General features: G+C 40.4%; 1 protein-coding gene across 7 annotated transcripts in view; it reads left to right on the top strand.

Annotated features, from left to right (window-relative positions):
- Positions 1-25,538, top strand: part of RIMS2 (regulating synaptic membrane exocytosis 2) — a 933,811-nt gene that overhangs the window by 565,838 nt on the left and 342,435 nt on the right. For 6 of the 7 annotated variants that reach the window (XM_059723819.1, XM_059723822.1, XM_059723820.1 and 3 more), the window contains one exon: positions 14,852-14,920. In XM_059723819.1, coding sequence (XP_059579802.1) covers positions 14,852-14,920 — 69 coding nt within the window. Of the gene's footprint in view, positions 1-8,674; positions 8,702-14,851; positions 14,921-25,538 lie in introns of all 7 variants that reach the window. The other variant, XM_059723817.1, reaches the window with a different exon arrangement.

Raw genomic sequence — 25,538 nt, 5'->3', positions numbered from 1 at the left:
TACCCATATTACTCTTTGAACATACCATTTCATCCACCTTTCTATGTCTTCGGCCTCTAATAAATCTGTATACAAGCACACTCACCATTGACATTTCTCCTGCTATGGATTTTAGATTTTTTAATTTTTTCCTACTTTCCTCTGCATATCTCTTCCAGAAATTTTCATACATTTCTGCATTCCAGTAGGTGAATTCCCAGGTCTTTTAGTTTTGGAATGTGATCAAGCCGGTTCGGTGCTTTGCCTATACCTCCAATATCTCAAACAGTACCTTTTCTAAAAACTCATAGAATCATAGAAAACTAGAGTTGGAAGTGACCTCAGGAGGTCTAGTTTTGCTCAAAGCAGGACCATCCCCAACTAGATCATCCTAGCCAAGGCTTTGTTTATGTGGGTGTTATAAACCTTCAAGGATGAAGAATCCAAAACCTCTCTGGGTAAACTGTTTCAGTGTTTTACTACCCTCCTGGTGAGAAGTTTTTTCTAATATCTAACCTAAATTTCCCATGCTGCAACTTGAGACCTTTTTTCCTTATTCTATCATCTGCCACCATTGAGAACAGTCATATCTGTTCATCATCTTTCCCATCCCTTTCCCATCTTTGACTAATATTGCCTTTATCCACAGTCTCTGATCCTCTCTGCCACCTCTCATTTAATTTTTGATGTCTGCCTGCCATGCCACTCCCAGTGGGCCAGCATGTCATCATGCCTCTGTTGTTCTCTGCTTCTTGCCCGATATCCCTTCTCCTGATGCTTCTGGTCTGTCTCCTGCTCTCCTCTGCTCCTGTCTTCCCTCTCTCATCATCACCCCTGTTGTTGCTCTGGTTATCACTGCTTTCACTTTTGCTCAGGCCTTCTCTTTCACTGACATCTTTCCCCACTTCTCCATCTGTGTCCATTCTCTAACTGTTTCTGGCAGTTCTTCCCTACTCTTCATTCCTCTCATGGTTACTTGCCACCACTGCCATTTTTTTTGAGCTTCAGGTCTCCCTCCTCCACTCCTTGTACTCCAAATGCTCTGTAGTGTTAATCCATTTATCTGTCTTTAAGACACTGATCAGGCTTTCAATGCTGATGGTAACCTACCACAAGGACAGGTTGGTGCAGCTCTTCTGACTAAGAGAAATGGTAGTGCCTGTTTAGCACAATCCCTTTCACCACTGACTCAAGTCGTGGTGAGCCACTACATTGCATGCATTTTTGCTTCCACAGCTGAGCTGTGCCTTTCTTTCCAATGTCTAATGATTCCTGCTTCTTCCCAGCCTTAAATGTCTGGCAAACATCACAAAATGGGGGCCCAAACAGTTCATCCAGAATCCCTCCATCTCCCCCTCTCTTAGCCTGTTGCATATATTTAGCCTGCCATAAGGTGAGGCCAGACCAGTGTCCTGGGCCTCATCTGAATATAAATTTTTGGAGCATCTCAGGATTCTTGACAAAAACACCCAGTTCTAGTCATGAGTGAGTGCTAATTAGCACATGGATCCTTTGTGGAGCGGGATATCTGGAGTATGCACACATACTGAGCAGAGCTGTGGGATCACCATGGCTTGAAATGCTGGACTTGAAATGCTGGACTCTGGTGGGGTCCAGCCCAATGAACGATGAGGTAAATCATAAGTCTTTGGCTTTGAGCTATTACCATGCATAATTTGTGCTACATATAAGTTGGTGCTGAAGTGCTGCTCAGAAGTGATTTTATGGAATAACAGTGCTAAAACTTGCAGCAGTTTCAAAAAAGGTAACGTATCAATTAAGAATGAACTAAGTGTATTGGTACTACATGCCAATTACTACAGGTCTAATTTTTCAAATTTGCTTCTCACTTCTGTGTGTTCAGGAAGAGCAGGGTCTGACAGTAAGGAGGGGGAAGGAGCTGCCAAGGGCAAAAGTTGGGGGGAGGCAGACAGCAAAGGATTACCTGACTCCACTGATTTATTTTTGCTGCTGTAGCAGGGGGAGGGGTACAAATCTGAGGCAGACCTCCTATAATTAGATTCTATACCTGGAAAATGTTAATGAATTTATACATTTTCCTTATATAGAATCTAATTATTGGGAAATCGTCTTATAAGCAGGGTTGTCTTCTAGTCAAGTAAATGCCGTAAGAATTTGATTGTGATATTATTATTATTCTTCCAACTAGGATAGCTTATGATATAAATAAAGAAAAATAAGTAGCAGTTATTGTCTGGTTTTGCAAATTAAGCAGCTAAGATCAGTGGTAGTGAAGCAAGTTACTTTTGTCTAGTCTTGAGATGCTGTAAAGACAGTTTTCGGTATTATTTGTAGAAAAATTAGGGTTGGAAAGGACCTCAGAAGGTATCTAGTTCAACCCCCAGTTGTAGGCTTACAAATATGAATCCTAATTCTGTATACCTATCTGTGCGTGTGTATAGTATTCATCATATTGAAATTTAAGATATTTTGGTATGTTTTACAGTTAGTTGCAGATGTTGTAGAAGTGTAAGGCAGAATTCTGTCACACTTCCTTCATCCAAATGGCAGTTTTCTAGTTGCATGTGGTGTTTTTGACCCTACGTGCAGAGTGAGATTCTGTTACCCTATATTGAACATTTGCCATTGACTATGTGCTGGGTAGACAAGTACATGGCTGTGTGTGTATTCCTGTAGTGTCTAAGTCATGAAAAAGTAGCTGGCCATAAATCCATGACTAAATGTGCATTAGATTCCAGAACACCCTCTCTAAGTTTAGCCCCTGAGAGTTTGGGATGCTCAGTTAGTGAGGCAGGAAGCAGGAGACTCAGGTTAAGGCCTTCCTTACCCAGAAGGGGTTTGAACATGCATCTCTGTGACTTCCCATCACAGTTCTGAAGCTACTACAGCATAGGTTGAGCACTATCCAGATCCTTGTCCAGCACTCCTTTTGAAGTTGCCTCCTGCTCCCAGGCTGGCCAGGGAGGGAAATATGTGGGGCCAAGATAAGGAAAGCAAGCCAGAGGGTATGTACTTCATTGGGATGGCTGCCACTCGGGACAAAAGAAGGCTTTGGGCACTGGAGTACTGGAGAAGGGTTTGCATCCACAGTGTAGAGGTAGTGGCAAAAATGTCCAAGTACGTAGCTCAAAAACTCATTTAGGTGCCCAATGAAAGTAGAATTCTACTTGTAATGTTTTATAGTTGACCCATATAGGTTAGTACTGATTATTAGGAGGAGGATGTAACATTATTGCCTGTTTTGGGGAAAAGTGATTTAAAAAAAAAGTATTAGTTCTACTTTTGTTTTATAACCATATTTCTCTTGTTTATTAATATTTATTTTTAAATATATTCAAAATATTTATTTATTACAAACACAGCTGACTCCTGGTTTCAAAGTAATTTATTTTAGCTTTAAAACTCCAGTCTGCTCTGAGTTATTGATCCACTAACCACAGCATGGATGGATAGCAGTGATAAGGGTAAAATACCATTAAAGTAAAAAATGTATAAAACCAATAAAACAAGCCTTTTCAGTCCCTGTGGATTTCTAGTACTAGTACAGAGATGGAAACCTGAAGACTTCTGGAGAATGCACAATATGGTTGAGATACTGCAAAAAAAACAAAAGTTTTATATGGTGAGCACAGTGACTAGGGGAAAATGACTACATACCAGATAAACTCACCTTTGAAGAAATATTTAGAAGATTTCAGAAATGGCAATGTTTGGAAATCAACTCCTTGAAGTCCAGAATAGTGGATCAAACTGTGTCATCCCCCCAAAAATTTGAAAATGAATAGAAATGCCAAAAGAGTTTTCAGTATTTAAAACATGAAATTAGGGTGTTCAAAATGCCTTGGAAAAATTAAATTATCAATTATATTTCCTAGTTGGAGAATTTCATATTGTACATCCTTAGAATTGCTGTGCTTGACTTGAATTACCAAGCGGTATGATTCCAAAATGTTATACAAATTAAAACCCCAGGAAGGAATCATAGTCATAAGTGTTTCAGATCAAGGGGACAAGGAATGAATACTGCCAAATGTTATAAAAGACATCTGAATATGGCATATACTTTTTCAAAATCTGGCCTACTTAATCTGAATGACAAGGAGGAGTTTAGAAACTCCATGGGAGTTTCTATAAGAAAACATAAGAAACTTTCTTTTCATACTTCACCTGCCTAAATAAGACATGCTCCTTGCTTTTGGGAAATCAAAAGGCATAGAGTAGGGACTGAGTCAACTGATTCACCCTCCCTTTCCTGCTCAGCCAGAAGCTGAAATGTAGCTGCTGCTGAAAACTTGTCCCCACAGGCAGATCTGCAAGTTTGAAAATAACTAAAAAAAAGTCTGTATGGCTATGAAATGGGAGACAAGAGACCAGGAGTAGCTACCAGACCACAAAATTGCTGAAAGAAAGGTTAGTTTGATTCATGGAACATCTAGACCATTAAAAAGGAGTGATGGTTGATGACACCTGGAGTAGAAATCACTGAGCCATTAAGTCAGTCGAATCCCTCAGCTTCCTGAGCACAAATACCATTGCTGCTTCTGGGCTGTTGTTTTTAAATTTTGGATGGAACAGAAATCAAAACAGAGTGCTTCCATTTTGGGCAGAAAATCAACTTCGCTACTTAAGACATTCATCTGAGTTTGGGATGGCTAATTTTTGGGGAAAGGTACATGTGGTATGTGAGTACATATGGCATTTAGTTTGGCCTGTGTCTGCTTTGTTCTTAGATGTGATGAAGGCCACTTTATGTCTAAAAGCTTATGCAGCATCCCTCACAGTGGTACACATGGTCCAATAAAAGATATCACAAAAATCTCTTGCCCTGGCTAAAGCACTGAAACACTTTTAAAATATTATAATATGGAGCATTTTATGTAAAGAAGCACAGACCCAAAGTGGATTTTCTAGAAGGAATAGTTAACTAATGAACAAGAAAAACATTTTTTTGTCTTTCATGCTTTTCACATAATATTTCTCTTTCTTTTATGGAACACAATCCTTGGGCATGTTAACTTGGTTTGCATGTATGAATGTTTTGTTCATAGGATATGTATATCAATATCAGAATTATACTTTTATTGTACATGGATCCTTTAACAAAATCCTTTAACAAAAAGGTATTTGACATGATACAGGGGTGTCTGAAAATGCCTTAAATCATACAAATCTTTTCATATCAGAAAAATGTTTAGTGATGGTTTTTTTTCTTGTTTTGAAATATTAAAATTAAACCACAAAAATATGTCATGCCTTTTGAAAAGTTTTGAAAGAAGTGAACATAAATGTGGTTTTTATTTATCATTCTTTGGAGCTGACTAGTGCATATAATCAAGTTACTGCATTGCTTTCACAATAATTTAATTTAGATTTGTTTCAGATGGGAAAAATAGAAACAGAAAAATTATTTTTTTCATATAACATTTAATCAATTTAGATGCTAAAGTTTCTCTTCTGTATACCATATAGCTAGTAAATTAGATGGCCTTTAAAAAGGTACCTAAAATATCTGGGTTAGAGCTGGGGTTATTTGGAAAGTTTTTCCCAGTTTATTTTTCATATTTTGCAAATCTGACAGTTATCATGAAATGTGAGTATTGAAAGCTATTTCCACTGAGCAGCACACAAATTAGGCTAGGTACAGAGGTTTACTCATGTTAAAAATGGCCACCCAATCTAACTTAGTTCCCCAGGTGCAGACCTTACACTTAGATCCCTAGGGTACAGATAGAATTGGAGCTCCCAGCTGTAACTCCAAAAGTGTTCTGAGTTGCCACGTTACTCCAGACCAAACAGAAGTTCACTGGTGGTTCCAGGAGAGAGGGGAATCTAGCTGAGGGCTGGGAGCCTACAGCCAGGTTCCCATAGCAACAGTCACAGCTCTCTGCCAGTGCTTGCTGTTTTCAGAATGGGAGGGGGGAAAGGCAGTGGAGGGAGCTAGCTCTTGGGGCTCCCCCCTGATGCAGGTGGATGAATCGGGTCGCCCACAACCTCAGTGGGGAGGGGGTGCCTTCAATACACCTGCCTCACCCTCTGGGGGGAGTGACTGAAAAACCTTCAGACTGAACTCCCTCCACACCCTTTCCCTCCTCCCATTCTGAAAACAGCCACAGGCTGGGAGCTCCGTGGACACCAGTTACAAAAGATGCTCCATTTTGAAGCATCTTTATCCGATACCTCATTCAGGAAGGGGCCAGATTTTCACCCTACTGGCCATTTTTGAAGCTGTCTGCAGCCATGTACTTGTGTTTGGTCACATCTATAGACTTATTTCTGTGGCCAGACTGGGTGAAAATTGTCACGTCTGTCTGTATCCCTAATTTGGTTGATCTGAATAGAAATGGTACAGAAGCTCAGGAAGGTTAGATTGTCCTTAAAATTGCCAGCCTGGTTTAAGTTAACTGTACCTTAGAGGTAGTTTAACTTAGATGGGGTCCAGTGAGATTGATCTAACTGAAATTCTGTGCAGTGCCTGGCATAGCCCCAGGGCTGAGAGCGCCCAGCTGCTGGCCTGAACCCTGGGCCTGAACTTTTCCTATCTCCCCAGTACTAGGTTATTTTTAGTGCCCTAGCCCCTTGCCCCATCCCCAGATGGACAACTCCCCCCACTATGAACCAGCCAGCTCCCCCTCCCATGCCTGCCAGATCCTCCATTCTACAAGCCACTACTAGTGCCAATTTATGCAGCATTCACCAATTCCAGGAGCCAAGAAGTAAGTCAGGGGAGGGGGAGGGGGACAAGATGTGGGGGATTAGTTTGCTGGGGGATTGTTCATTTGGGTGTGGGGTAGAGTTGGGGATCTAAAAATAGCCTCTGGTACCAGAGCTTCCCCAACCTGCTAAACCCCGCCAATGGAGCTGCCAGCCCCCCTGATCCACCCACCCCATCCCTTACCCCAACTGACTTCAGTCAGGCTCCAGGAGCTGGTGAACACTGGTAAAGCTGTCTCTGGGAGCAGTTTGTGGGATCAGGGACTTTGGCAGCATTGGGCAGGAGTTGGGTGGTCCCGTGGGGGGTTGGCAGAATTTGAGAGTCTCTCTGATCCTGCCAACCCCTTCCTGATCCTCCCAAGCCCCTCTGCAGACCCCACTTGCCTTCCCAATCCCCCCAACCGCTCTTGTGGTCCCACTAGCCCCCCAATCTGGCCAAGCCCCCCTATTAGCTGCCCCATCCCAATTTACCATAGATCAGGTGGCCATTTGTAACTCAGTCTAATCTCCCCTTAGCTCCCCAAATGTCTGCATATACCCCTAGGGAAGTTAAAGTTGACACATAGGGAATTTTTAAGAATCTATAAGAATTCCTGGCCATGGCAACTGTTGTTTCCTTAAGATCACGTGCTCCAATGGATTGAGTTGAGTACCCAGTAATTAACTATTTTTACTAAAACCAAAGTATACTAATATGCAGAATGAAAAAAATGCCAGTGGTATGTAGATAAAGGGCATCATACTGTGAAATCAAGACCAACAGAGGGTTAATTGCCTTATGATGCACAGTGATATAGTGGACTATTGTAAGGAGTTTTGAGTTCTGATCTGACAATGACACTGACATCTGGGCAAATCAGTGCCTCACTGAATTTCAGTTCCTGAGGTCTCAAATGGGGACAGTTATATTAAACAATTTAATTGCAATGCTGTGGGGCCCACCTAGTATTTTAAAGCTGCTATTCATAGACAAAATATGACAGCTTGTCAAAGGCAGAAAATAACTCAGGTATCCCAATCCCTGGTTTCCAATCCTTATGCAGACAATGATATCAGCACCTTTCAGGCTATTTTTACAAAATATGAAAATATAGAAAGTGACTTTCCATTTTTTTCCACAAATGTTCAGACAGCAGCAAGTTTGACATATGTAATTGTTTGAACATTATTGAAATTTTGAAAATGAGTTCAGGTTCGCAAATTAACTTAATAAAAAACCCCCCAACCCTAGCTAGATTACATTAATGCTTTGGTATACTCAGCTGTTTCATGGGTAAGTGTAGGAGGCATACAAACAGCAATCAAATTCCTGGAAGTGCTTACCCACATAAATAACTTCACATACATCAGGAGTCTTAAACTTAATGGGAATACTGAAACATAGAGTTATTCACAGATAAAAATGCCCCCAGAATTAGGGCTAATGAGTTACTAAATCCAGAAGTTTCACAGGCATCATTTTCTCACTAAATTTAGAGCACAATTCATGAATATCATCCCATGACAGCCTGTACTTGAGTATTGCTAATAACATTCAATTAGTGACCCCTTCAACACAAAAGTACTATACAGCTATTAAAAGATAGTAATTCTGTGTTAATGTGTATCTCACTATATATTAGTTCAACACTTTGATGGCTGCTATTAAAAGGCACACATTTACCTACAGTGACTCTGCAAATGTATTTCAGAATAGAAACTACCACAAGTATCTCTGGAATATCTGTGCTACCAAATATAAAAGCTGACTTTCAATTGGCAACCAAAGTAACATTTTGTGGTTTAATTTCCATTAAATTACTAGGGTTTTCAATTTTCTGTTTTAATTTTCTTTAAAATATACTTTTCTGGAAATCTTTAAGCATTAATATGGTTAGCATTATTTGCTTCTTCACTCTGACAAAAACAATCTCTTGTTCACAAATTCTAAACACCCCTGTTACATGTATAGCTTTTACATATTTTTTCCTGACATCACTTCATTTTAATATTTGTTTTCCAGATAAAGGCTTATATTCATATAATTCAGGTAATTTTTAGCATGCCTGAAGTACCTATTGCTTGCAGACATATGCACAATTTAATTTGACATTCTCTTGATATGCTTATGCTATATATTGTGCATATGTTAATTTGCTAGAGTTCCCTGGCTTCCTTGTCTGCTTTTCAGTTGTAGCCCTTTGCATTGGCTTTGTTTCTACATTTGTAGCATTTTAGTATTAAGAGCTCCTTGCTAAAATTCAAATGATTTCCAAAGTACTACATTTGTTTTGTTTGTCTGTATTTGAGGTGAAGCTTTGGTAGTTAAGCTGTAGTATGCTTTATTAACTTCATAGGGAAATGTTAAATATTTTGGTCAGAGCTACGTTAGAACTGAAGACAGCTGTATTGCAGCTGTTTTGTAAACTTTCTGAAATAGTTTAACAAAATGGAAATATGGTAAGTAAAATACTATTAATATTGGTTCAAGTATGGTTTAAATATTGAATGGTTTAAGTATTCATTTTTATATAGCTGTGTTATAGCTCTTCAATTTCAAATCATGTTGCTGTATCTGAGAAAGGGAAAGATGATCATAACTTTTCATGTGGGACTTTTCCTAGGTCACAGCTAATACTATGGCCAAATATACTATTGCACACTGAGGGGGGAGGTACACAAAGCAGCCAGTTGTGACTGCCTAATTCAAGCATTTGTGTCCATCTTCTTTGCAAAAACCAGAATTTAGGGTCTGAAGCTAATTTTTGGACTATACCCTCCAAAAGCTACCTGCCAGTTTAAGAGTGCCATAGCATAGCATTCCCCTTATTTGTCTCCTCTCTGTACATTCAACTTTACTCCCAGGGCTAGGAGAGGAGAGATGGGGTAGGCAGTTTGAAAACAGACTATGCAAGCTATGTATGTGTCCACTAGCGACTCTCTGTGTTGGCAAAGTCCCCAGTAGGCGAGATCCATTTGCTATTACTTTTTTTTGTGTTCAGTGACACAAAGAGAAGACATGGGCCATGGAATCTGACCTCTTATAATCAATGCTAACATTGGTTTTTGGGCATATATAAATTAGGTTTATTTAAATTCTTAATTTCTGTTCCCTATTATCTCATTCTGTTTCTATAGTTATATTGTCCAGGGATTGCCTATGAGGGTTTTTGCCTAGAGTTTTCCTCAAATTTAAAGTTCTATATGATACCCTTTATTTGTTGAAGCCTATTTCCATATCTGACAATGGACAGCATTTAGGACCCTGTGATATTTCTGTGAAAGAATTGGCTCCCTCATTTATTAATGGTAGAACTATGAAGAGATCTCTCTCTGCCTTACTGTCAATTTTTTTTTGCCCAATATGCAGTGTAAATTGAGATCTTTCAGAATGCTCTGAAACCCAGAAATTGTCTTACCTAAATATATTTATGAAGAAAGAGAGTTTGATTCAAGTTTTGAAAAAAAACATAGTCTTTAAAACTTTATGATGACCAGGAATGTGACCATCTAAAACTAATGTCTAGATATGATGTATTTATTTTTCCTTAATGACTTCCATATCACATTCATTCAGATGCAAACCAGAAAAGGTTTGGCTTAACACAAACCTGATCAGCACATTCTGACATAACTGACCAGAGAAGAAACTCATCTGTATTTGATGCCCAAGGAAGAATAAAGTAGCTTGCTTTTTCTTCAGCTTTATTGTTTGCATATTAAGCTATAAAATAGAGAGAGATTGGTAGAAACTTATTAACCATATCTAACATTTACAGAAATAAGATACCATATTTACTGAGCCACTTTTCTATTCAACACTTATTTTCAAAGGTGTATTGTGGTATTAACTAATTACTATTAGACGGTCCACAGATTATTAAAGTCAATGAGCTTATTGCCACTGACTTTACTATGCTTTGGGCTAGGCTAGTAATGCTATGAGGGAGTTTTTGAAGTCTATACTGGCTAATGATTTGTGATGGGCTTTATTTTGCTGTCAACACATAAATGCAATAATCATTAATGCCAGTGGAAGTTATAGCACAAGACATTCAGGAGTCATTGTTTGCCATCTGGTACCACAGTTATCATACTGAATGACAGCATTTGCCCTAGAGTGGAATGTTTTGTTAGCAAGTTGTATTCCAGTATCTTCATGCTGGATCCTGATTATTGCTGTTTCTTTCTTTCAAAGGTAAAATTAATTGCCTAAAAACAAAGGTGGTTTTCCATTTATAGTAGGTAACACAGTCCTGTCTGGGAAGCACCCATGCATTTGTCAAAAAATGGGTTTAGCATGCAGATCTTAATGCACTAGAATTGTAGTAGATGTCAGAGAAATTCCCTTTTTGTCCTCATGTCATACACAAACACATCAGGAAATACCTTAAGATATGCTAGAGTTCGATTTCCTCCATGTGGTGGTGGCATTGGAGGGATTTTGTAACTGTGATGGTCCAGCTGTAGCCTGGACCATCACAGCTACAACCTCTTTCCACTATCTTTAGCTACACAGAAGTGAGCTATACCCCCAGCTACAGAGGAAGGCAACCCTCTTCCCCCCAGTCTTGGCCAATCTGGCCATAGGGTAAAATTTCTTCCTGACCCCAATTTTGATGATTGGTCTGGCCCTGAGTGGAGGGGCAAGACCCTCTAGCCAAGAACCTTTGTGTTTAGGTGCCAGCAGGAGCACTGGCACACAGCAGTTAAAATCCCCTGCCTTAGCTGCAGCCAACACCCAATGCTTCTGAGGAAGTTTCACATCGCCATGACACATGTAGGAGCAGGAAGAGAAAAAAATCTCCTTTCCAGCCCCATATGGTAATCAGCAAAGCCTAGAACCATGAGAAAGACCGGCAATACAGCATAGGCATAGCTCTATCAGCATTTAATACCCCATCAGAAAACCAAGCCTTGCTCATTAAAGCTCTTCTTAAACAGCTTTATTCCAAAAAGATGAATGCAGGGCCATTACCATCTGAGCTGTTGATTACCTCCAAAAAGCCTAAAATGACACTGTCCTATCTGCCTTACACAGCATTAGCTAGCATACCACATGCTGGCTACAGTCTGTACTGTAGGTGAGAGAAAGGAAGGGGGCATGGGGAAGCCAGCAGACCCTGCTGTGCCTGAAAGTCTTTACTGGAGCTCTGGCTAGGGAGCAGAGGGGAGGGGCCAGCCCTTCTGTGGAGCAGAGAGCCCTGCCTAGCCAGGGAGCAGGCTGGGATGCTGCGGGTGTCTGGCTTAGCTTAAACCAGCAAAGGGTCTGGGACAAACATTGCATAAATTGGTTTGACCCAAATCAGTGAAGTCTGATACATTCAACCAGGTTTATCTCAAACCAGTTTCAGCCATTTTCAAACTGGTTTACATTACTGAACATCTGTTCTGTTACAGGTTTAAACCAGTTTCTGATCACTTAAGCCAGTTTATGTGTAATGTCTGTCCATAGCCAAAAGGTTGAGAACCACTGCTCCACAGAATCAGAAATCTTATGAGGTCCCTTCCATCCCTAATGTCTATGAAATCAGATCAAGTTCAGGTTAGGATTTGTAAGATACCAGGGGCAAGTACACACCATTTTGGAGCCCTGTATTGTCATTCTTTTCTACCCCCTGACATCTCCATCTTCAGGACAAAGTTGGTCTTCTAGAGACATACTTGACTGATTATCCTAAATATTGTTTGGGTAAGGGTGGATTATGTGCTCATAGCTGTCTCCTGTCTCTTTCATGTTCTCCCCTTAATATGTCTGACCCAGTAGAAGGTCTACTAGGTCTAAAGCATCAGGGACAATATTACGGGTATGACTGATCACCTTACCCTGTGGGGCAGGACACATTTTCATTGAGGGCCTCAGACGCCTTTCCTTAAATGCCATTACAATTAAGAAAATTATCTGATCCAAGTCTGACTTGATTACTTTAATTACCTTTATTCTCAGCATGTCCTTAAGGAGCAGAAGTCTTCTTTTTATTCATGGTCTCATCACTAGACCTTCCCTAGTGGTAAATTTTTAATAATCTGCTTGTTGTTTCTCCTTGCCTTAATCTGATCCATGGAACTTCAAAAGAAAGGCAACAAATTACAGTTCACAGCTTTTCAAATAATTTGAAATACTCTGTTTAATGAATTATACACTGTGTTAGATTCTAACAACTCAGTATACTAGTTATGGCTTTTCTTAAAGTATTAATTTTAAGATGATTAAGTATGATTTTTAAAAATCCTACATTGTAAATATAGCACCAAGTAACACCTTTTGGTGCAACTAATAAACCATGGTGAATATTCCAATATTTAAAGAACAAAAAATACCTTTGCAAGTATTTTCATGTCAAGCAACTTTCAACTTAGCAAATGATAGAATCAGAAGGGAACTCCAGGGCCATCTATTTCAGCCCATGCCCAAATGCAGGATATGCATTTCCTAAAGCAACCAACATATATATTTGTCTAGTCCTTATTGAATGCTGCAATGAAGCAGATTCTGTAACTTCTACAAACACTTTGTTCAATTCTCCTACTGATTTTACAATTAGAAAGATTTTTTGTAAGAGTTTGTCTAAATGTGCTTTGCTGCCGTTTAAATGTACTTCTATACATCCTGTCGTCTGTAGTAAAGGAGAGTAATGTTTCTCCATCTTTTTAAGGCATGCTTTCATATATTTGAAAACTGCTCTCATATCTGTCTGTAATCTCCTGTCCAAAGAGAAAACTCATTCATTTGTTATTATTTGATTCAAATATTTCCTAACAGGTTTTTTTTAACTGAAAACTGTCTTAATTCTTTGAAAAAAAGAAACCTTACTCTAAATGTATTGTTGAGGATTGAATTATAGATAGGGGAATTGAGTTGTGCAATGACCCAGCACACTGGTATCATCACAAATCCACCTGCATTACCCTCCAAAATCCCCTGCCCCCTGTACAGTGGTATACTATACTCAGAAAATATGGATGCCCAGTTTGGGATCCTGAAATCCCAATACTGCCTACTTCTTGTACAGAAAGGTTGTCTGCAAGTTTGGAGGACAGGGTTAACATTCCTGCCAGAAGACATTGAACTATCATTATTCCCTGTCAGCTGAACAAAGTGTTAATTATGACTCTTTTCAGAGTCCCCATGTCTTTACTATATTGAACAAAACTGGTATTATCAATGTCTTTCAGAAGGATAAGTCATCCCTTTCCTACATGTTCAAAACTTTGTAAACAATTCAAGGCCTGGAGATTTAAGTTAAATCTGATAGCTAGTGACATTATCGGCTGATTGCAAAAGTGCAGAACAGATACTCAGTTGTGACCATATTGTTTGTTAATATATTTGCATTGCATATCTTATTATGGAATATTGAGTAACTAAAGTTTCCTTGTCCTGTTTTCACAAAGTACATATTTTTGTGTGTAGTATAACCCACAAGCTACTGTTCAGATTCTAACGTATTGTCATCAGTAATAAAACATGTAGAGCAGCATATGCTCCATTCCTGCTACTTAGAAGATACCAGAGAAGAAAGCGATAAGTAAAATTAAGCTAAACAGAACCTAACATGTTTGTTTGTGCTACCTGATATATATTTTAGATCTCATTATGGACTTATAGCCTACTTTTGCCAGCTAAGGTCTAACCATATTAAGAAATGCTGTGCTTGCTGCAACAGCACTAAAATACCTTTTTCCCTTGAGCCTTTATACCTATAATTTGTCTTGCATGATGCAAACTATTCATATGAAACTTATGGGGCATAATAATGATTATCAATGCCCCGTAGAAAGCATAGTGTTAGTTTAATATAATAGCTATAATTAATCTTCTGACTGTTTGTATGCATAGGTTTAGACATATTGCAAATAGGCACAAAAACATATTCAAACATAGCACAATGTCCGTGATTTAAAGCTATATTTCATTATTTCTTTCCTGAACTATTACCTTACAGTTATAAAATAGTTAATGCAACACCAAATAATAACCTTTGCTATAATATATATACAATTCTGTCCCAATATTCCTGTAATTATTTCCCCTTGCATGTGTGTGTATATGTATATTAACACATAGTTACACTAGGCATATATATATCTATGCCTAGTTGTAGTATCTTATTTCTTAATCTATTATTGCCTAGGAGAGAGCAGTTTCAGCCTGCAATAATAATAATGATGAGTTTGTGACTATTATTTGTTTTGACAGGGTCCAAAAGAATAAGTGACAGTGAAGTTTCTGACTATGACTGTGATGATGGAATTGGTGTAGTTTCAGGTATGAATTCCTACATGCATTCTTCTGTGTTTCATAAAGAGCTTTCTTATTTATAGTTTACTATGATGAAATTGAATAGTGCTCTTCTATATAATAAATTGACCCTAAATATGTATTTTTCTAATTAAGCCAAAGAATGTTTATTTAACACATTTCACTTTGTGTGTCCTGCAAAGGGAAAGAATGATAAGCCATTTTATGCTTCATTTTGATGTATAAAAATAATGTTTTAGAACATGTGATCCCAAATAACCTCTGACAAAAACAAACAATAACAACTAGAAGGATGGATGGCTGGATGGATGCATGTGACATAGAGTAAGTCCTCCTGGAAACACAGGAGTGTCCAGAAAGTGTGACATTCCAGGAGACAGTCTGGGTGGGGCAATTGGAACATCCTGGTATGGCAGGACAGCAACAAGGCTAGACCCCAGACTCTTGCAAGGGCAGTACAAAGAGTGTTATTTCTTTACTGTAAATAATTCTTTATATAAGTTCCTATAAATAAAGAAGTGTTGCTTCAACACCACAAGCCTCATCAAGATACTACAGGCTGAATGCAGCAACTCACTTGCCTTGAGCCAGTTCAATTGTTGCTTCAGGCACAAGATACAGTACACAGCCAATAATTACTGAGAATTCTGCTAGGGCAGCTATGAGAGGGTTAATGTTGGACTCTGCTCTTTCTAGTTGCTGAGCCAGAGAGAATATGGAACCCTTTTGGCAGTCTGTAAAACACAGTAGGCGCATCTACACAAGGTGTTTATTGCGGAGTAGACTAATTAGCTCCACAGTATTTGTCGCACATCTACACACGTGCCCTTATTAGGCTGGATTAAACTAACTCCACAGCAGGGTTGTACTTATAATTACAAGTACTATCCCACTGTGGAGTTTGTTACTCCACAACAGTGCATGTGTGGACACTGCTCTGCTGGGTAGGACATGAGGGTTCTCCAGTGCAGGGGCAACTTGCCGGCAATTGCAACATGGAGTTTAGTGCAGGCTAATTTACTCAGCTTCTCAAGTGGGTTTTGCAGCCTGTGCTGGGACTATACTGCTGCCACTGCTAGATTGCTACTAGCTGCTATCACATTAGTTAATTGCACTATTGTCAGTACTAATGACTGTGGTGTAGATATATCCTAAGATCAAGAATAAATATTTAAAAAAACAACTCCTTTTGAAAAATAATAAAATAAGAAGAAGAATATTCTACACACTACATGCCTTATGGTCACACAGAAGCAGCTAGGGATATTGTGTAAATGGAATATAAAATCCTTTAACTCTTTCTTCTGTAAGAAGTAGCACTATTTGGGAATGGAATACACTTCTTGGTGTCTGGTTTGTTAGCTCAGTCCTCTATGGGCGCAGACAGAAGTGGCAATTTTCACACAATCTGGCCACAGAAAGTGGTTTATAGCTGTTACCAAACACATGCACATGGCTTCAGGTAGCTTCAAATATGATTGATTGGGTGAAAATCTGAACCCTCATTGTATGAGGGGTCAGATTAAGTAATTTCAAAACAGAGCACCTTCTGTAACTTCTGCCGCCAGCCTGTTATGGTTTTCAGAATAGGAAGGGGGAAAGGGAGTGGATGGAGTTTGGTCTGGGGGTTTTCCAGTCCCTGCTGGAGTGTGGGAAGGGTGTATTGGAGCCCCCCAGGGTGTAGGGCCTCCAGTTCACCCACCCCACCCTCCAATGCTGACTGAGGAACCCTTAGAATGAGTTCCCTTTGCAACCTTTCCCCCTCCCATTTTGAAAACAGAACAGGCACTCATGGAGGAGGGGCAATTGCCAGGAGAAACCGGCTGCAGTCTCCCAATCAGCAGCTCGATTCCCCTTCCCCGTGGAACCAGCAGTGAACTTCTGTTTTTTTCCTGGGGGATCGTTGTAACTCAGAAGACTTCCTGCAAATTGTTCTGAGTTACAGTGGGGAACTGCACTTCTGTCTGCGACCTATATTCCTAGACTTTTTCCCCCTACCACTCATCCTTTGCTGAAGCCCACATTTCAGTGCTTCTCTATTGATGTTTCCTGAACTGAGACCATGTCCATATCTGGAAAATTCATTATATTGCAAACTGTATTAATTATTAATTAACAATCTGTTGAACATAACTTAACAGTTAATGCAGATGGAGCAAATCAGATTGCTAGTGTGTTCAGCAGTTGTGATTTAACTTTAGGGATCCCTACAATCATGGTTAGAGAGCAAATTTTTAAACAAAATTTTTCCTTGTCTACACTAAGGGCTAAGTAGTGTTTAACAGTCTAGAAATTAACATATTTCTAAAATTATGTTTTCCTTATTTAGACAACTTGTTGAGGGGTAATTCAGCTCTATTATAGAGACAACCAAGCTATAGTTGTGCCTTTGGAAATACACATTGGTGGGATTGCAGCTGGGGTATGGTTCCATCTTTAGGTAACCTCTTTTGTTCTTTTGGTCTTCTGTGCATCCATTATATGTCTCTTTAGAGGAAATTTCATTCAGGTCACCCTCCCTGGAAAGATATTAGATAATCATCTTGGCTTCTATGAGATGAACCAGGATTAAGACAGAGACCTGAGAAGAGGTTAACAAAAGCGGGCCTGAGGTATAAACTGAAAACCTTTAATCACAGATAAACCCCTCCACCATTGTTTTAAATTCAGCTTTCAAGGACATAGGAATCCTTGTTCTTCTCTCCCCCTAAACTCCTGTATGTTTGGGAGGACCAAGGCGATAATTGCATGGCATTAGCTGTCCCCCTACAAGGTGTCCTTTAGAAATTCCTGGTCCCAGACACAATGGCCAAAAGACCATACATTTGCCCACTGCTGTAAGCCTATCTCCCAGTCCACAAGGACATTGAGAAAATTGTTGAGGAATCCTGAATAAACATGACTGGAAGTCAGCTTTTCTTGATGATTGTTTGGGCTTGATGAATTTTTGCTTACCAGCAACTGAATGAGCAGAAGACCTTTTTTGGAAAGCAGAATTCAGGCTTTATAACCAGCCCATTTAGGAGATAAGATATTTTAGAAAGATAATATAGGGTATGTGCAGAAGTTACATTTAAATGTCCATCTGTGCAAATATTTGGGGGTTTAAATTGGGCCAAGAATGGTGGGCCCAATCCAAGTTAGTTCACCTAAGTAGGTGAATTAACTTAGATTGGGAATTAGTTAACCTGATCCGGCAAATGTCTGCACACATTCGGAGTGCAGCCCTGGGACAGCATTCTTTCTACCTCATGACTTTGACAGCTATTTTTAGCCCCTTCCCCTCCCTTCCCCCCCACACACACAGACAGACAGACCTACTAGCCTCCTGTGCAGATCTGTCAGCCCCTCCACCTGATCCTGCCAACTCTGTCCCCTGGAACAGCCAATCCCTTCGTGGACCCACTACTCCTCATTATCCCACCTGCCTGCCCCTCCCCACACCTTGAGAATGCCTGTACATACCCATAGACTTCATGGTAACAAATATTTTGTCCCAGTGACCCCAAACACCATGCTTACCTTTACAGCATAAAGTACATTCAAGTTTCTGTTGGCTGCCTCTGAAGTCTCTTCAGAATAAAGTTCCATGGATTCCACCAGGGAAAGTTCCTAGGAACATGTCCAAACTGGTAGAGTTTGCAAATTAAGCCACAGAAAACTTTGTACGCCAGTTCCCTTGAGACATCTCCTTTTTGAGAGAAGTCTTCTATCCACCTTTAAACAGCAATGGAGAAAGCTCTGATAAGATCATTAGGTTTGTTTGTTGATTCCCATAGGAAAAATTGTAGATTTTGTACATTTCTCGCCAGGCTTCCTCCTATATGTTCCTATACATAAAAACAGAGAGGAGATTAAGTAGGCTTTACATTGCTGCTGGAAAGACAGTAATTCTCAAATCTATTTCCTGTGGTATGGTTGTTTAGTTTAGATCTGAAGTGGTTCAGCTTCTAGTGTATACTGAATTGTCACAGCAGTAAGACCTGGCAATCATCCTTGTCTTTGTACATTCTTAAAGGTGTTTTCATATCCCAGTTGCTCGTTCGCATCAGAATATCTCTAATTCTCAGGAACCCTCTGACTTGATGTTAACATCCAGAATGCTTTCATGGATGGTTCTTGGCAGTGAAAATTTAATATCCTCATCTAAATCTCTGGAAAGGCCCTAGGATCACAGAAGGTTTTACAGTTATTTTATTTGAGAATGGTGGCCTTACTCTGAAATACCAGGGATTTATAACGTAGTGACAACACAAAGCCAGTTCCTTATTAGATCCTGAAATGTGTATTTTACTTGACGTTAGATGTAGTTTAATTTCTCAGGAAAGAATCCTCAAGGCTGGTAGTTCATCTCTGGGGAACCTGAATCATTCAGTTAAACTGGTGCTTCAGCTCCAACACACAATGTAGTCCATAACTTTTCTAATTGTGGCCCGGAAAATCTGCTTATAACCTTTGCAAGGGAAACATGGTGCAAAAGAAATCCCAAAATGGTGACTTACCCATAAGAATCTTATTGTCAATTTTTGGTCACCAGGTATTTTTTGTCAATTGTAAAGTGTTACCACTACATAACCTGCAGAGTCAAAAAACTTCAAAGGTTTTTTTCTCCCTAAATGATGGGGAGAAATCACTCTTAGTCTGGCTAGACTCTTTTGCTCCTTGGAAAAGACCTCTCCAGATAAATCAGCAGGAAGCTGAGGTTTCACTTTTTTTAATACTGATTTCTGAATTTCATAGCCCTGTCCTGTAAAAACAACACAGTAGTTATTTATATCAGTAAGCAAGGAGTCATCAGGAGTAGGACATATGTAGAGAAAATACTGATTTTTTCATGGTGGTGGACAACATCTGTGGTTCATCACAGCATTCTGTGAGACAATAGATACTGTACACCTTGAGCTAAAGGATCCAGTACTGGACACTGGGTTACATAAGCAATGATTTTTTTTGTGCCTGCAGACACCGAGATTTTTAGATTCTGTAGTTAGGACATTTGAAATTTCAAATTGAGACGGTGCAAGCCTTCTCAGTCAGCTGAAGAGGCTTTGGTGATATATGTAATTTATCTTTTCCCACTGATGCCTTTGGTTCCATGAAAAGACAGGATGGACATACAGGCATGAATGACTGGTGCCTCCCAAGACTAGGGGGGCACCATGGCAGTGAGTGGCAAGTGGGGACTGCCTGCAGCCACCAGCATCGGTCTCAACAGTGATGGGGGGCGGATGCGGGTGGCAACCTCCCGCAGAAGCCGGCGGTGGCTTCGGTGGCAGCCAACCTCAGGTGGTGGCAAGTGCTCGCCCCCCCAGCATGTTGCCTATGCCACCAGGGACTCATTCATTAGTCTGAGGATCCCCTTCTTAGTCATGGTATTCAGAGTTAATGACACTGTCAATCAAAGATCTGATGTTTTTCATTTTTATAGATAAACTGTATGTAAATGAAAGGAAAACCTTTCAAAGCTATTGGGGATTATGAGGATTTCAAATAGCTTATCCAAGCTCATTTGAATATATTGAGGATATCAGTATATACACTGTATTGAGTCAATGCATCCAACCAAGTGACCCCATTGCTAGTTACAGCTGCAAGGAAATGGTTGTTCCTGAAATTTCAGCTCCATTTTCCTTCACCAAGAGTGGGATGAGCAGTTGGTACAGGAAGTTAGGGAGCCACCTGAATCAGCTTTTAGCTGGAGAGAGTCCAGCAAAGAGCAAAGAAAATGGTGAGGGGGGCTAAGGCACATGACTTCTGAGGAGAGGCTGAGGGAACTGGGCTTATTGAGTCTGGAGAAGACAAGACAGAGGGGATTTAATAGCAACTTTCAACTACCTGATAGGGTGGTACCAAAGGGAATGAAGCTAGAGACTGTTCTCAGTGGTGACAAATGACAGAACAAGGAGAAATGGCCTCAAGTTGCAGCAAGGGAAGTTTATGTTAGATATGAGGAAAAACTTTCTCACTAGGGGGTAGTAAAGCACTGGAACAGTTTACCCAGGACAGTTGTAGAATCTCCATCTGTGAAAGTTTAAGACCCTCTTCATCCTCACCATACCACACCGCTTCTGTACCCCCGCAGCCTCGGGCCCCTGCTTTCCCCCTTTTCTATTTCTTTTTTGTGCTCCCTCCTGCCTTACTCTTGATTTGGTGCTGGCAGACTCCATCACCACTGCAACCTGGGGCATGGGGCACGGCCCCAGCTTGGCATGGTAGCAGCAGTGCTGGCTCTGCTCTGTTTCTTTGGGGGTGATGCTATGTTCCTTGCCACAGGCTGGAGTGGGGATGAAGCCTGCTAGACTGGAGCAAGGGTAAATGGGGAAGCTGCATGGGGTAGAGCCTGCAGGGGGGAATGGGGAGAGGAGGAAGGGCCTGAGACTGCAGGGCACATCAGACACAAGAGGGGCTCAATGAGGGGAGAGGGGCAGGCAGCAGGGGGCAAGCTGCCTGCCTCTTACACACTGCCTGTCCCCTACTACCTGCTGCCCCTACTGCCCATCCCCACTGCGATCCTTGCCACCCTTATTGCATCCCCCACTGCCTGCTCCCCATCTGCCTCTCCCACTCCTCCACCTCCTGCCTCCCCCACTACCTGCCTCCCCACTGCCTGCCTCCCTACCATTACACTGGCATGGGGATTAATTTAGGATGACCTCCTAATAATTAGATTTTCTACATGGAAAATCATAGCATATTTATAGATTTTTCATGTATAGAATCTAATTTTGGGGGGGGGTCATCTTAAATTCAAGACTGTCTTGGTTTTGGGTAGATATAGTAATAATTTGTGAATTGAACTCACCAGTTAAAGTTTATGTAGAATGTAATTTTTCAGAGTTGAATCCACTCAAGATAGTAATAGAAGGTGCTAAGGAAGTTATCAGTTTGACCTACAGCAAGGAAGAGAGTGGGTTAGGAACAAACTAGCTGTATCAAAGAGTGGTGGGGTGCAGTTTTTTTTGGACCAACTGCATGATTGGGATAGACTAAAACAAGCTTTTGAATGAAGTGCAGTCTTCTTCAGATTCAAAAGCTCATCTATGAGCTTGTCTCATACCCCCCACCCCCATGCAGCTGGTCCAATAAAAGATATCATTCATTAAAATCCTTGGCTCACATATTTCCTGGACTGTCACAGTTGCGGCAGCCCTCCAACACTATCAAAGAGTAATGTGTTAATTAAAAAGGATACTGGGACTGCATACTGTGTGAGAAAAAATGCATAATTTGACTTTGAAATTCCTTAGCATAGTAGCAGTCCATTCAGTAGCAGCTACAGTTTGGGAAAGCTGGGACCAGGCCTTTATCTCACATGGTTGCAACACTCATTTTCTTAGGATGTTGATAACATTTGCAATTTTCTACCTTTAAATATTATTTGAAAAAAAGGTAAACCTCATAAAATGCTAAATTATTGCTGTGGAGCTTTTTAAGGATTGATTCTCAAATAAAGAAGAATCACTTACCTACTTCATCTAAAATGTGTTCATTTATCTATAGCATTGCTTTTTTTTTTTGTTATGCAATATGTTGAAAGACTGTGAAACCTGTAAAATTAACAAGATTGTTCTTCATTTTTTTTAAGTTTGCAGTATGCCTCAGCAAATTCTTTTGGTACTTTTTAGCTTTTGGTTTTCTACTGACAATTTGCTGCCTTGATTGCATGGTAATTGAGACAGTCTGTGTAGGAGGGAAAGGTATAATGTTCTTGTGGTTTTGAAAAATCTATTTTATTGCCCCTTTTCTGTACTGCTATCAGTCTGTGAACTGCTTTTTGATTTTTTCCTTGTTGTCTTGTCTTACCATTCATATCCATCTCTCAATTAATGTTCTTGTACTCAGCTTGCCAACTCATCACAATGTCATCTTGATTTAAATATCTGCCTTCACTTCATCAAATGGAATATTTCATCTAGTTGCCTCTCCCTTTTTTGTTCTTTTCTTCCTTGTCCCAATTCTTTCATTTTGTGTTTTCAGGTTTTATATAACATGACACTTTACTTTGCTCTTTTCCCCTTCTGTCATATAAATACTGTATCACTTCAGATGAGGTTGCTAACATCTGTCAAGTATTGGTCTTGATCTTTCCATAACAATTCTTGCTTATTCAAAGTATTGCACTTGCTACCCAGGTCTGCAGAAGCCTTTAACCTTTCTGTCAGCCTGTTTCCATGCTTAGAAGCAATTACCTTTGTCTGTCCCCCATGTGGTTGTCCTGAAGTATAATCCAGTGTCAGTTTAGCAAGGGTATTTTACAATTTGCTGAAGACAAGGGCCTCCTTTGATGTTAGTCTGCATTTCATTCTTATTAATAACTAATATGAGAACATGAGAAAATGCATTAAGCATTTTGTTAATTCAGTTATGCATCTATTATTATCCAATAGATGACAGTTGCACTTTATCTACTGTAGCTACATTTTATGTAGTTTTAAGGCCTTGTTATATGGTAATTTTGTGTGGTTCCTGGAGCTCTTAACACCTGGATTGTCCACACATTAACAGCTGAAACTAATTTTAAATGTTTGTTAGGTGGCTCAAAGTTATGCTACCCCAGGGCAGGATTCTCTGATCCATGTTACTTGGCTTGTGTTACACTAGGACAGGGGCAGGCAAAGTCTGGCCCGCAGTGGACTCCATTTCCCAGCAGCCCCTGCCTGGGGGCCTGGGCCAGTTTCTATGGAAACCCCAGCAGCAGCCATGCTGTGATAGTGTGAGGCTGGGGTTTCCACAGAGACTAGCCCCAGCAACACTGGCAGGCAGTAGTGGCATCAGCTTCTTCCTGGTGAGGGGGCTAGGGCGAGGGCTGTGCTGAGTGGGAGGAGGGCAGGCTCAGGTGCTGCCACCTGTGCAGGACCGGTGGTGGCAGCACTGGGAGGGGTGGCTACTTGGGGCTACAGGGAATTTTAGGGTGGCTGTAGCCCACCAAGCCCCTCCCTACTGCTGCCCCTACTGGCAGGGTGCACAGCAGGACGTGATGCTGCTTCGCAGCTAGGCTGGGATCTTGCGGTGGTGACAGCATGGTCTGGAGCTGAGGCAGAGCCATGATCTGCAGCGTACATGCTTCAGGCAGGAGCACGCAGGGAAGGGTTAAACTTCCTGCTTAGCCACCACTGCTGCTATCTGGCCAGGCTCAGCCAAAAGAGCAGCAGCTAGGCAGCAGTGGCAACTGTTGGGCAGGTAGTTTAACCTTTAGTACAGTTTAACCTTTATCGTGTGGGCAGCCACAACTAAAGGGGGGGGGGCGGGCAGAAGTGGGAGCCCCAGGGGTGGGGGAGGGGGGAAACAGGGGAACCCTAGGAGGTGCAGAGGTTAATATTTCAGTTTATTAAGGAAAGTATTGCTCTTTACCACCACAGCAAGACTATATCATTCCTAATACTCAAAGAAAATACATGTAAGACAAACTGGAAAAACTGTTATACTCCTTTCTCTGTTCTGCCTGTTTATCTATTCTGCACTAGTGATTATGAGAGCAGGTCACAGTGATTGAAGAATAAATATGGTGCAGTCAGAACAAGAATATAAAGTGCTTTTTGATAAATTGTAAAACATAGGTCATTTCATCTGCAACATAGAGGTCATGCTTTAGAATCTAGAGATATGAGGTCCCAATTTCTTCTGGGTGTTATGTAGTGATAACAACAAAAGAGCCACTTGCAGCTCCCTCATTCTTAGATTGGCTGTACATTGACCCTGATGCAGAGTAGTGTTTGGGCTGTCATAGACTACACCAGCTAATATTTGCCTTCAGGGAGCTTTCTGCCATCTGGAAATAGCTGGGACACATTAGCAGCGGGCTTTCCCTCCTGTCCTTCTGGTGCAGCATAGGGATGGTGGGGGTGCTTAGTATGCTAACTATATGCCAATAGATTATTCCATCAAACTTAGAAAGGATGTCCAGTGCTTGACTTATTTGTGTGACATCTGAGAGCTGGGGTGCAAAAGCATATCAGAATTATTTTTGTGGATCTCTCCATCGTTACCAGTATAAGGATTTTATTTGATAACTAAGCCAGATGCTTTTATCTTGGGAACTTTGCAAGAGAATTCTGTATTGCTTTATTTAAATACATTATTTAAATTATTCAAATAGCCAAATTGAATGAAAAACTAATATATTTTTCTTCAGTCCTATTTTAAATGCCAAATCTGATGGGTTTCTGCATTTAGAAATGCTAAGTAGGCTTAACAAATTATGAAGCATAACTGGTAGGAACCATTCCTTCTGTAGGTTGTGTGTTGGACAAGATAAGTAAGTAATCTATTGATTCTGACATCAGTAAAGAGCCAAGGACATTTGGTGATAAGAGAGCTGTATATTGGGTCTCATTCATTAAGTGGGTTACAAATGTTTAAACTCTAAAATCAGTACCATGAGAATGTGAGCAACTGTGTTCTGCAAGTGACACCTTGGACACTTTTATGGAGAAGAACTCTTGTAAGTGAAGAATTGCAATAGTCCAGCCTTGAGAAGACAGAAGTGTTATCAGTGATTCTACACAAAGTCTTTCTCATTGTGCAAAAGATAATGAGATGTTTTAGGAACAGAATAAGAATACAAATTAGGGATTTACTCAGCAGGTGTTTGGAGCCAGATAGATTAGAAAAAGTAACAACAGAA

This window comes from Alligator mississippiensis, chromosome 3 (genome assembly GCF_030867095.1).
Source record: "Alligator mississippiensis isolate rAllMis1 chromosome 3, rAllMis1, whole genome shotgun sequence".
NCBI lineage: Eukaryota > Metazoa > Chordata > Crocodylia > Alligatoridae > Alligator > Alligator mississippiensis.
Note: the sequence above shows the minus strand (reverse complement) of the source record. Positions and strands in the feature narration are given on the sequence as shown.